General features: G+C 41.9%; 1 protein-coding gene across 1 annotated transcript in view; it reads left to right on the top strand.

Moving 5' to 3' along the window:
• Positions 1–2,849: 2,849 nt before the first annotated feature.
• The window catches only part of LOC119465326 (ryanodine receptor-like), a 116,581-nt gene continuing 105,919 nt past the window's right edge, over positions 2,850–13,511 (top strand). Inside the window, exons 1-7 of the mRNA XM_049655833.1 lie at positions 2,850–2,936; positions 4,560–4,848; positions 4,974–5,104; positions 6,442–6,484; positions 6,993–7,108; positions 11,823–11,883; positions 12,722–12,868. Coding sequence (XP_049511790.1) covers positions 4,651–4,848; positions 4,974–5,104; positions 6,442–6,484; positions 6,993–7,108; positions 11,823–11,883; positions 12,722–12,868 — 696 coding nt within the window. The 5' untranslated portion in view covers positions 2,850–2,936; positions 4,560–4,650. The remainder of the gene's footprint in view (positions 2,937–4,559; positions 4,849–4,973; positions 5,105–6,441; positions 6,485–6,992; positions 7,109–11,822; positions 11,884–12,721; positions 12,869–13,511) is intronic.

Here is a 13,511-nt window from a genome sequence, read left to right as displayed (position 1 = left end):
AACAGCAGCAGTTTTACGTAAACTCTTCACGATTGCTCACAAAACTTCTTCAACGTCAGTGAAAGTAACAGTTATGTGTGAGGATTATGACTCATTTGCATAGATGTACCAAGGCTGTGGGAAATATTTTCAGGCTCTAACCAGGTTTGCAAGAAGTCGGACATTTGTTGAAGAGAGGAGGGAATGGGCAACTCATTGTCGACATAGCTCTGTTTCATGACAACGCAGGTGCGAAGTTCCACATGTTAGTGTTTCAGTGGATACCCAGACATTGTGGAATCCTGCAAAATGAATCGGCAGATAGGGAAGCAAACCTTGCCCATACTGTCACCAACTTGGTAACCATTGCCTTCTGCAGACACGACATTGGGGTACTGCTCTCTAGTGCAATACAAAAAGCCTATAGTTTGCATTGCGCTAATCCCAACTCTTGACAAGATCGCCTTTTTACGCTAGACCCAGGCATAACAATCAGAATTGCACCAAAAGTTAAGTGAAGCCACGCGACTTTACTACACAGACTGAGGCTTCGGTAGCGTTCACATGACGTTATCTTCACAAGATAGGCCTAGAAATTGACCTGAACTGCCGGGAATGTGACACTCCAGAGAGAGTCTCACACATCAGCGGTGACTGCCCTGGTTACAGCTAAGAACGACTCCCTGTTTCAGATCAGTAAATTTTAGGGCCATGGAACAGCAGTCAAAGTGCACTGAGAGCAACACGAGCGCTCTTGACATTTCTAACGGAGCGTGGTCTCACCTCAAGGCTCGTGACCTGTATAACAGATTCCATGTTCATTGTGACATGCATGAGGTGTGCACAGAACTTGTATGCATATTGTATGTATACTTAGTTCAATGTGCACTATCATTGCCCTTCACCCCCCCCCTCTCTCTCTCTCCTTTCTCTTTTCCTTCCATCTGTCCCCTACGCAGAGTAGCAGGCTAGAGACAAAGCTGCTATTCAAAAATAGAATAGTATATATTCAGTTCGGGAATCGATCTCTTCAAATTTCACTATTTGATTGCATAATATTCGGGTATTCACACACTCCTACTTATTGTATTAGACATTCGTATTAAGCATGCATTCGCTAAATTGGCGATAGACAACTTAGATTTATTCTGTTATATATGTGCTAATTTACGACCGCCAACTTCGGTTAATTTGTACATGACGGGACAGCCGCAACTGATCTAATTAACGAGTGAGTACAATTAAATAGGATGCAGAAAAAAACTACACAACATACCACTGATTCATTTCACAGTATTTGCTCATTTTAACACACCACAGAATCAAAGGCTTTAAATGTGTCCAAAGTAGAAAATGAACGTAGAAATGACATTGAAGCTCCGAAATAAAGTATAAATCTAAAGCGCGCTGGATCTTTTAGCAAGAAAAGGGGGCAATGCTCTAATATGTGTTGCACAGTTGCGGCCAGTCACCTAAAGTCAGCCTCGCTGCACAGTTTTAAAGTCAGCTTTGTCTCAGAAGATTAATATCATGCGGTATATCCTATAAGGGTCGCGAAGGCGACTACCAGATCGCACAGTCCATTTTCGGCCCAATTTTCTCGGAAAGAAAGGCACGCATTAGAATTGGGTAAATACAGTAATCAGGTAATGTGAGCTGTATGTTTCTTGTTTAAAAACCTTCCCAGACAGGCTGAAAATAGGCGTTTTTGACAGGTGATGATGCGTGTTGAGTACATTCACTATCGCCTAAGCTTCGCCGAGACAGACGCTGCCACTAAATGGGTAGCTACTGGGGTCACCATAGGGGTCAGGCTCGTACATGCTGACTGGTTAAGTTCAAATTATCTGTCCCAGGACAATTTTAGGATCGGAATAACAAAAGTTGGGGTCCATGGAAATGCATGTGCATCAGCCAGGACTTTGGCGGGGATAAACTGACCGAGTGATCAAATTAAGTTGAGTAGAATTACCGGAAGTCCACTGTGTATCCATGCTTGTTATATTAAAATTTTGAGGGCGCTTAAGCTTCGCCTTGAAGAGTGAAACGCGATAGCACTCAAAGATTCTTTACTGTTTCTCACACTTCCCGGCAACTGCAGCTTATGTAACCGTAATGTTTACCATGAAACGCTGGCGGTGAACGCTATGCACGAAGGTGCGCTTTCTGGTAGAAACGCGGCCTCTTTCATGGGCTGGCCTTCTTTTGTTGTTTGCGCCTTTAATTGTTCAGCTTGAGAAGATTTAGCATAAAAGGCATGCGCTGTCACTGTTTTCTTTCATGACAATTGTTTGTGGGCTGTCACTGTCAAAATTCCGAGGAAAAACTTTGTAAAGAATGCAAGACAAAATGTGAGCAACTTTAGTGGTAAAAGATATTTGGCGGGCCTGCGTGGTTGGGGATGATTTTCTCGGCCGCGGGCTGCAGTGCCGACGCCGACGCCGGATTTTCTGCTACACGGAGCCCTAAACGCTATCGCGTTAATGACCAACAGCATGTGTTTTAAGTCTGTCAAATGTACGTGAACTATGGAACACTGTCAAAGCACTCACATGCCACTTATCACAGCTTTGCTCCCCTGACAACTGAAACTGAAGTTGATTGTTGAAAATATTTCTTTTTGGGATGCCGTAAAGGCAATAGAAGTAAGAATGCAGATAATGTTTGGTACTACCACATGAAATAAAGCTTGGCTGCTGCGCAACTGAAACGAAAACATAGCATGTATGTAAATTTGATAAATCAGTCATGCGTAGATGCAAAATATTGAGCTGGATTGAAGGCAAAAAGAAAATTGAGATGTGACTTGTATCATTAGTGACATTTTTGCAAAGTGATTCAATTTCCTCATGTTACCTTCTGTCTTGCAGAGCTTCTTGGCACGCAACTTCTACAACATGAAGTACATCGCACTTGTGCTGGCTTTCTTCATCAATTGCATTCTCCTCTTTTACAAGGTAATTTTTACATTGTCATTTTTACATAAATGCATTTAAAGACCAACTGGAACAAACGTTTGAGCCACACAAGAACCCTTGCAGTAGGTAGTGCACATGAATGGTAGACCAGCGTTTGTGCAAAATTTTACACTGTAAATATGGGTGTCTGTGTCTCGAAAGGCTTGGAAAAGTAGATGTTTATGATACGGAAACTGACAAAAAAATTTCGCTATTACCACTATCCGGATTAAGTGACGCATCGCTTAGAACATTGAGAACCGAGTACAGCTTCTCAGCATGACCTCCGAGATTAGGTGGCAGCGGTGGTCGCCCATGGCGGGCTAAACATTTCGGAGGAGACGTGCTGGGACTTACATAATATCAGTTAGCCACCAGATGCACACAATATCTGCTTAAGTGGTGCAATAAAGGCTGCTAATACAAAAATTACACAAATACCAGCCCTGCAACTTTGCCAGAATAACTTCACTAGTGTACCATACTAATTTATAGCCAAATCAGCCAAAGTTAAATTTTGTAGCAGTTGGTCTTTCAGAGCGTTTGTGACATTCAATGTTTCAGGTCACGGTGTGTTTTACTATAGTAGGAATCAACCTGTATACTGTACTGAGAACCCGTGTTTTTTTGAACAGATGCATTATTTATCGTGGAGGGTGTACTCGATCGACATGTTTTTGCTAAGGTTTGTAGAAATGATCTAAGCCTTTGTGTGAATCATCTTAGTTTCCGTCACTAGTATTTCAAGTAAAAAATATATTTTAATATATTGGGTGTTTCTACAGAGTGTAAGTAATATTCAAATATAGCCGTTCTGCAATAACAGGACGGTTCCTTCAGAGACATGCAGTCAGTGGTGGTGACCACGTGGTGACAGGTATACCAGCTAATTAGTTGCTAATTAACAAAAATTCAATAGTGAATTTTTAAACATATAGTTTCAGCGGGCGCATGGTAATCGAAAAAATGGAGCAATGTCTCTGTACGAGCGATATCAACTTTTGGATCTGGCTTAATGCAATTACCTGCGGAACTGTGGCATGATGATGTGAAACAGAAACTGGGAGGCTGCAGCGAACGCAAAGCCGTGCCCCTCGAGGCGATGTTCCGCTTACGTCACCCAGCAGCGGGCAGCCACTGCGCTGCGACAGCGAGGAGCATGGAGCCACAGTGTGCTTGCGGCCAGTTGTTGGGTGATGTAAGGAATTGGCACGTGACACTGTATGTATTCCTTAATCATACACGCATGTACCCACTGTTTTCTATCACAATAGAAGCACAGATACACCTAATAAGTATACTAGCAGGCCTTTAGAACTATTTCGGGTGGGCCTGTGGCGATTTGAGCCCTTGGGGGCAGTAAAAGGCAGCCATTCATTTTTTTGGACTTCCCCCTTTTTTCGGACTTTTTCGCAGCTTCTAGGCAGTTTGAAAAATCGGACTTTGACGTTAGTGATTGATTTCGCAAGTGCCTTGCAAAAAACTCGGCCATGCACAGTGGAACGAATTACTGCCGCTGCTGAGTACTGAGTGTTTGCAGATATAGGCATCTATGCATCGCTGCTCCTGAATGTCGAGGGTAGCTCAATTTCAAGTGTCAATATGTCTTTGCTCTCTGTGCAGGTTTCAACAGGTGAGAGTAGTGACGACGACGATGCAGCCTCTGCTGTGGCCGCTGCCGCCGAGGCGCTGAGCGACAACGAGGGTGATAGCGATGCCGGCGGTGGTCTGGCCGAAGTGCTGGCCAATGCAAGCGAAGCTTTGTCCGACTCGGAAGGCCAGCGAAGAGGAATTGGAGGAGTGGGTGATTATAGAAGAGAAGCTCTTCTATCTGGAGCCAATAATCCGGTTCATGGCCCTGTTTCACTCACTCGTCTCCTTCTGCATGCTCATCGCTTACTACCACCTCAAGGTGGGTGGACACTCTTATCTTTCTAGCAAGTACACTTGACTTCCATTAATTCGACCCTGACGGGACCGTCGAAACTGATTGAATTGAACGAAGAGTGACGAAAACATAATCACCTTGCCGTGCAGGTTCCACTAGCCATCTTTAAGCGCGAGAAAGAAGTTGCCCGTGCCATGGAGTTTGATGGCCTGTACATCACCGAAGAACCTGCGGAGGACGACGTACGCGCTCGCTGGGACAAGCTCGTGATAAGCACCAAGTGAGCAGCATCGTACTGCTTCTGATGCCTTCTGCACCATTTGACAAGTTTTAATCAGTAAAAGGGGGAATTGTTTATCACAGGCATAGCTTCCAACTCTCCCGAATGTTTTAAAATTTTATGAATTTGCACGAGCCCTAAGAAAAACGAATTCTGTTCTCGAAAGTTTTAAACTTGTTGAAAGATGAGGCTGGGGGCCCGGTTGCAAAAGGATACACACAAAAACAAATAAATTGTGATGGTTGCTCTGCTGCTCTTTTCTGGCAGTGGAAGGTGCCTTATATGCCAGAGGGGTAGTACTTAGAGCAATTTAAATAACAGAAGTTCCCGAAGCAGGCCACATCAGCAACAGCAATGTCGCTCTGATTTAAAAACAATGTGTTGTTCATCAGTCCTTGCTGTTCCATGGTTGCTGCTGCTTGCATGTTGTGGCTAAAGATGAGTGATCATTATTAAAGTGCGATGGTGCCCCACAGAAATGTGTGTGCTGAAGGCAAACTTAAAAAATATGTCCTATTCCCAGCTCCTTCCTCTTGTCTTATTTGCGGGATTTTTACGAATTTTAAATTTCACAGATTGGTAGGTATGCACAGGCATTTCAGGGTGTGCTTAGAAGAAAAAAAATTGTGCTGAAACCATCGACGATGATTGTCGATGCAAGTGAATGGGCGCTTGCGTGAGCAAACGAACAAGCGAGAGAGCTAGCTAAAAAGAAAGATAGGGGAGCAAGATTAGGTGGGTGAGAGAGACAGCAAGAGAGAGCGAATGAACGTTCTCCTTTCCAAGTCCGACCAAAGACCACCACCATACCTACCGCGAAAACGGCTGTAAGATCCAAAGAAAGCTATTTAATTTAAAGCCTAATGCATGATTTCAAGTTCCAAGACAATAGATTAGCCTCGCAGTTGATATTATGCAAACATTGCACTTATTAGCTCAATCGTTTCGCTTGTATGCGATAAGTGAAAATGCGGCGGAGATTTTTCCACACCGTAGCCCTGACAAAATGAGTAAATTACATGTAAGGTTAACGTGACTGAGCCCTGATAATGTAGCACGACCGCAGCTAATTTTGTGACACATGAATGTAAGTGTGGTTGTTAATTGCTCGTGACCAATAATGAGAATCAAGCTCTACTGCATGTCTTCGCATCCATCGTGGTGTTGTCGTCAGGCTCATTTATAAATAAAATTAGTTCACTCATCTGTTCGTCTGTGTTATAATTCCTTCTACAGCAGGAAAATTGTGCATTTGGTTTATGCAGTCTGAAGTTGGTCATAGTTTGTGCTGTTTGAAAAGACAAAATCAACATTACCTCACACGCCGTTTGTTGCAGGTCTTTTCCTGTGAACTACTGGGACAAGTTCGTCAAGAAAAGGGTAAGAATGGTTCTCTTTCAAAAAGCACTCTATTTTGTAAGCTGTGAGCCACTCTTAATGCATGGAGTGCCATCAGTAGCACCTAAATAAATCTTGTATTTGATAAGTACAAACTTATGAAAAAAACATTTCACACCCAACACAAGTCTCATATTTGAGGGTCAAGCCAATTTCTCCATCATTTTCGGGAAGCTGCTTTCCCGAAAATGCTTTTAAAATGTTTGTTTGTATGCTAGGACATCATGGCGTCTTAGTCTCGCTAATGCCAACTTATGCTACTGCAACATTATAAAGCATTATATATGCTTGGTAAGTGTGATGTTGAAAAAGTGGCAGTTAACGGCCTACTTGTTGTGAACTCCATTTCGTCCTTCTCAATGTGTCAGAGATGCCAAGGATGAATCACAGGATTTGGTGCAAGCCACAGAGGCGCATGCAAGCCTCCAAGCATCGCAATAAACATACCATGAACCCGCTTTCTGATGAGCACTGATCTCTTTGCCAACAGGTGCGTCAGAAGTACTCGGAGACGTACGACCCCGAGGCCCTGAGCAATGTGCTTGGCATGGACAAGAGTGGATCCATCTCTCAGGAAAAGGACGAAGCCAGTGGCCTGTTCCCCTTGTAAGTCTCGATTGAGTCGCACCTTTCAATTTTACCACTGTTTGTTTTGCTGGTTGCCCTTCTCCGGACTACTGTATTCTTGCGCGTGTAAGCTACACGAAAAATTCAAAAGTTTACTAGTAAACTCGGGGTGCATGTTATATGCGAATTTCTCCTTGAGGTGTGGCTTCATGGCAGCATATATTCCACTCAAGGTGTAGCTTCATGGCAGGCAAAGTTCTCCGCCTTATAAAGCTTCATTATCTAATAGGGAACCCCACCCTTTCCCCAGTCTTATGTGTCGAAGCTTCCTTTGCTCTTCTTTTGTGGCCTCCCATTCTTCTCTGCACGCAATTTTTTGTTTTGGCTTTGTTAGTAGTTAGTCAAGAGCACATGTGGCACCGGTGAACCTGAACTCGGGTCACAATGAGCTGGACTTGATGGCAGTCCTTAACAGCACAGCAGAAGCTCCAGGTTGTCAGCATCACCAAAGAGGTGGAGAACGGAGCCGCCGGCCAAAGAATAGGTCAAGGATAAGCTGTGAATCCACGAATGGAGACGGTTTTTACAAAGATTTGAGCTTTGTTGTATGCAGCTATTTCAGCAGGGTATACTCGTGGATATTCTTTATGTGTGTAATTGTTGGTTTGGGTTACACGCAGAGGCAGGTTTTACATGGGAAAATATAGCACACTGACCGAGCTCAACATTTTGAGAGGCAAAGAAACTTGGAACATTGCGGTAAAGTGTATGCGAACACCGGTTTGGGAAAGAATATTGTTTAATGGCATGACAACAAGTATGTGAAAACAATAGCAGCATGATGTGCTCACAATTTCCACATCGGTTATTGGTGCAGAAGGCAATTCAAGCACTAGCAATATTATTAGGTCAAAGAATCAGATTGACTATCTTCAGCCAAGCTGTGGATTTTCTCATGTTTGTTCATTGTTTGCTCGCTCCCTTCCTCTTTTTATACCACATAATGGTTCCCACAGTAAAGGGTAGCTAAGTGAATGCCTGTATAATTCACCTCCCTACTTTGTCTCTATTTTTGTCAGTTACCGAAATTTTGGATCTGATCAATATTAGATAACATACATGTGCAGCTTTTTTGTCTGTTAGTATTATAGAATTTGCATTCACAAAAGCTTATCAGACCTCTGCAAATGTGGAGCACTTCATGCTGATTGTCTTACCATGACTGAAAACTCTAACAGCCTATTGAATGTCTATCATTCAGACTAGTTATACTTTGCGTGCTATGGATGTAGGTTGGCTTTGGCATGGTTATAGTAGTCGTCGCCGCATGTCTTCCGGCAAGTCTAACATTTCTCTAGCTGCATAGGTTGCGTTTCCACATGGAGTTCCGTCCTGCAGATGTTCTTGATTTGCTCACACAGAATCAAAGTGACTCTGTGTGAACAAATGATAATTATTCCTTCACTCTTTTTTTAAACCTGCATGTTTGAAACATGCGCAGTATATAGCTGCGAGACTCACATGAATACCCACACCAGATGGTGTTGCCAGATGTTGTTAACAGGAAATTTGTCTGATAAAACTATGATAGGTGAACCAGGAAAGTACTCAGCAAATGTGATGTCAAACCTTTCCATTTTTCTGCAATTAAAAGTTTTTTCTATTGCCACATGTTTTTACGTTTCAGGTTGATGTATACGTTTCGTGTTCAACTCCACTTCATATATTGACGTAGCAAAAATTTTTTGTTTGAGCCTTTTACTTGATTTTTCTCATGCAGGAGCCTGTGTGAAAATTTTGTGGAGTTGCTACTACGCGGTACAGTCTGTGTGGGAGCTTGTGAGATATTTTTAGATATTGTTTACTATACCTTAAATGCCCCAATGGGTTGGTTTTACTTGTGGGGTGTGCAGGATCCAAAAATGCTCATAGATGCCCTAGCAAAAATTCTAATACAAAAACTAATAGCCGATTAGGTTATTGACACTCATACAGTCTATTAGGTCTATTAGTATATTAGTCTAATAGATATTGGTGTATTAGTCTAATAGGTCTATTAGTCTAGTAGGTCTATTAGTGTATTAGTCTAGTAGGTGCATTAGTCTATTAGTCTAATAGGCCTATTAGTGTTAGTCTAATAGGTCTATTGCTGTGAAAGAAAATGTTGCAATGCACCAGATAACGAAAAACAGGTAAAATTGCTAGAAGCATTTATTAGCACAGCATATCTTTTTACAGATTCCTCTTTCGAGATATTCGTCAGGTCAGCAATCTTGATTGAGAGAGCTTTTCGTTGACTTCGACCAGAGGACGTCCTTTTGATGAAGTGGTTAAAAAAACCTGGGCACAAAAATACACACATATAGATACACACACAGCTGAAAATACACAGTTGAAAGCAGGGGTGCTAGTTCTATCACGAAACGTTTAAGCTGGCAATATTTGCTTCCAACTTAGAATAAATGCGGCTCGCCAATATTTTAGGACACTTGATATATGCTAGCTCAAAATATTTATTATAATAAACAATGATGTTACCTGACATGACAGGACAATTACAAAGCACACAAAATCCACATAACATGTGTGTTCTATCGAAACTGTACACAGATATAAGGAACTCTACACAGAAATCTTGCACAGCGTTGTCGGAAACAGGCATGTTATTGGTGCAACGCACACAGCAAGCGGCCCGACGGCACTGTACTTACGTCCACCGTCAGGATTAAAAAAAGAGAAAACACTTCATACTGTACTACAGAAGCATAATAAGAAGTATAATTACCTCGAAATAGTAAATCTGGGCCAGGGAAAACGCTGCACATCGATGCACGCTGATAGATCCACAAAGCCGCGAAGGACAGGGGTGAAAAAACAGTTGCCTTGCGTTGTTTTGAAGTATTAACAGCATCCATAGATAAAACTATCCAAATATATTACTGCACGAATGAGATTGCGCAGGCGCTAACACCACGGGTTCCTTAAAAACACATCGTTCATTCACTAACACGCACGCCTCGCCTTGTCATGGCAGCCGCCATGGCACACGTGCTGTGCGCAACTACGGCTGACTACGGTCGCAGTTTATGTCCTTCCCGCCCCTTCTCTGCGATAATGCTCTTTGATGTCAATAAATATTACGGCCTTTTATATGCGGTATCAAGTTAGCAATTTAGGTTAAAAGTTTAACATTTACTTTTTGCGCACTTCCACAGAAAATACGACACTGACGAAACGTCAGCCTTGGAGATTACAGCTGGTAATTCGTGTTTTTTCTTTCGTGTTTTTTTCGTGGGGAAGTATTCACTGTGCAGTCTCCTCAACGACTCATCGAGACGACGAGACTCAGTGAAGCAAAATTGGCAAGACCATGTAGGCGCACGTCGCTTTTGTGTATGTCGCCTAGAGATGCAGTTTCACTAGCTTAGTGCGCTGACTAATGCAAGCGTGCAAACGCAGTCTGCTGCAGATTTGTACAGCAGGATTTTTAATTATTCAGTGATTAAATAGAAACACCTCTCCATGCAAGCAAGCGGTCCGCTTGACATGTGGGATGCGCAGGTTACAAAAATATTCATAGATGTGAAAATAATCTACACAACACATGCTTATAAAAACAAAACAATACAAATTCGCAAAACAAAGTGTAGGTAACAGTCCTAAATTTACAAAACTCCAAGTAAAAAAGTAAAAAATTGGCTTATACGGTATGATTCTGTTAATTCGACTCCTATTAATTTGAATTTTCAGTTCATTCGACCCTGGCCGAAAGTCGCGGCCGATGTCCTATGCATTTATTTCTTCCCAAAAATTCGTTATTTCGATGCTGAAATTTGCCTTCGACGTTTAGTTCGAATTTCAGCAGTCAAGACGCATGCGCCTGACCCCTATGGTGACCCCGATAGTGACCCCATTATTGGCAGCGTCTGTCTCTGCGTAGCTCAGGGGACAGTGAATGCATTGAACACACACCACGTGCAACTGAAAACGCTCATTTTTTTGGCTCGGCCTAAGAGATTTTTCATTTTCAAGAAATAACCATAGCTAGCACTGTATGATTAAGGGTACTTACCCAATTCTAACATGCGCCTTCCTTTTTCATGAAAATTGTCTAGAATATTACGTGCGTGGTGCAATCGGACAAGATACCAAAACCGCCTTCAAGACCTTTGTATGCTTTACCGCGTAATAATAATGTATTTGCGGTGAAGTTAACTTCAAAAATGTGTGGCGAAGCTGACTTTAGAAAAGTCACCTCTTGCTCATTTTTCTTGTTAAAAAATCAAGTGCACGGTAGATTTCTACTTTGTATAGGATCTTTGTGATATCTCGATATGGGTTTTCTACGGTTGCATATAAAGTGAGCGCACGTTTGATTCGGGGCGTAATTAAATCAGGAAAATAATGGCAAATGAATCAGCAGTGTGACTGAGCGTTTTTTTCTGTATCATGTTGAATTTGACCCGCTAGATAATTCAATCAATTTCGCCGTTCCCGTCAGGATCGAATCAACGGAAGTGGACTGTATACTAAGACAGCTAGAAATTGTTGCAACACTGAACCGCGAAAATAAACAGAATAGGCAATTTACACATTCTAGAAATTTTAGCATTGCGTCAGTTATGTGGCATCAGAAATAATGTCTCCTCGCCACATTTCGCTACATATGTATCCAAAAGTGCTGCGCTCGCACTTCATTTCATTGATGTCTAGTCATTGATAATATATGATCTTTATTTCTCTTTATTTCAAGCATAACAAACGTAGACTGGAAATACCAGATTTGGAAGTCTGGAGTCACAATCACTGATAATGTGAGTATTGCAAAGCATGCTCATTTCTTTTCACCTGTGTTCAGCGTAAAAAAAATTCAATATCACTCATTGTTGTGCACTATGATTAAAGTGCCTTAATAAAGCGAATAGCTTTCTTTGGCTTTTTCACCCATTTTTATGGTCGCTGGCCAGACTTTTTCGATGCAAAGGACATGTACTCTCATGAATCCGAGTTTCGGTGCGTGTTCATTGCTGAAGGCCATCTAGCTCTTTGAGATGTATGTGGCTTGAGATGTATGAGATGTTTCACATGTATATGGAACTGAACGTTCAGACACCAGAACGTTCCGTTTGTTGTTGTGCTGCCATCGCCGCCTTGCTGTAGTGATCTCATTGTCATCATTTTATCGTTGTCACACTTCATGCCAACTACTAAAGATGTTGGCGATAGTAGTGTGTGCTGCCATCATCCAACACGATTACGAAGCCTGCGAGATAGGTGTAGCGATATGTGTAGCCTCAGAATTTTACGTGCTGATTTCCATTTCACAACTCGCCATTCTCCCTTCCTATCTCTTTAAATACCTTTCCCCCGTACAGGACAGTAAAGTGAACCTTTCTTTTAGGTTATCCTCCTCCATTTTCTTTCCTTTTCTTTCTCTTTCGCTCTGTGGCTGCTTTATATAAGAATCGACCTAACTGCACATCGAAAAACTGAATGCTCTTGCCAAAGTATTTGATAGCGATATGAGGCACAATTTGTTACTGGCAACTAACTGTTTGAACACCTAAAATTGCTGTTGAAATTCTTTTCATTTCTCTCCCAGTTTGCTTCCCCACTGAGTTTGACATGTGGCTGCTTTGCCTTTATATACAGTCGTTCCTGTACAACCTGTGGTACTTCACATTCTCGGTGATGGGCAACCTGAACTACTTCTTCTTTGCGGCCCACCTGCTCGATGTGGCTGTCGGCTTCAAGACACTGCGCACCATCTTGCAATCAGTCACACACAATGGCAAGCAGGTGTGCAGTGTGATTATTGTATCTTTGCCTGTATAGCCTGTACCGAAAATACTATAATACTAAAATACTATACTGTACTAAAATACTATAGTACTGCACCGAAAATACTATAAAGTACTATATAAGTACAATGTTTCTGCTTTTTACTAAGCAACACACTCATGAGGGAATGAAATACTCAAGAATGAGCTATCTCAACATTAGCGATAATAAACAGACTAGGAAAGCAACGTAAAGCTTAAAATTTAGAGAAAGTGACAAAACACGACAAGAAATTAGAAGAAACAATTATTATTAAAACCACGACATAAAATAAATCGTGTTGACAAGATTTATAAGTTCATATACGTAAGTGCTTCAGCATTTTATGCAAAAATGATAAAGACAACAAAACCAGCATCCACAGCATAAAATTTTATGTCATGGGCAGCAGTGTACTTAGACTCTTTGCCATGTAACTTCACGGCAATGTGCTCAAGATCTCCGTGAAGTCGTGCCTGATAGTATGGCTTCACCGCAATGAATGCGTGTTACAGTGAACTGCATTGTTGTTTGAACAAAAGGTAGCTGTGAAAACATTCACGGCTGAATTAAAAAGGAAAAAAAAGTTTCTGTGGATAAGTTTTGAAGTGAAATTTGTACC

Source organism: Dermacentor silvarum, chromosome 9 (assembly GCF_013339745.2).
Source record: "Dermacentor silvarum isolate Dsil-2018 chromosome 9, BIME_Dsil_1.4, whole genome shotgun sequence".
NCBI classification, from domain to species: Eukaryota; Metazoa; Arthropoda; class Arachnida; order Ixodida; family Ixodidae; genus Dermacentor; species Dermacentor silvarum.
The sequence above is the reverse complement of the archived record's forward strand: the minus strand, read 5'-3'. Positions and strand labels throughout refer to the sequence as shown.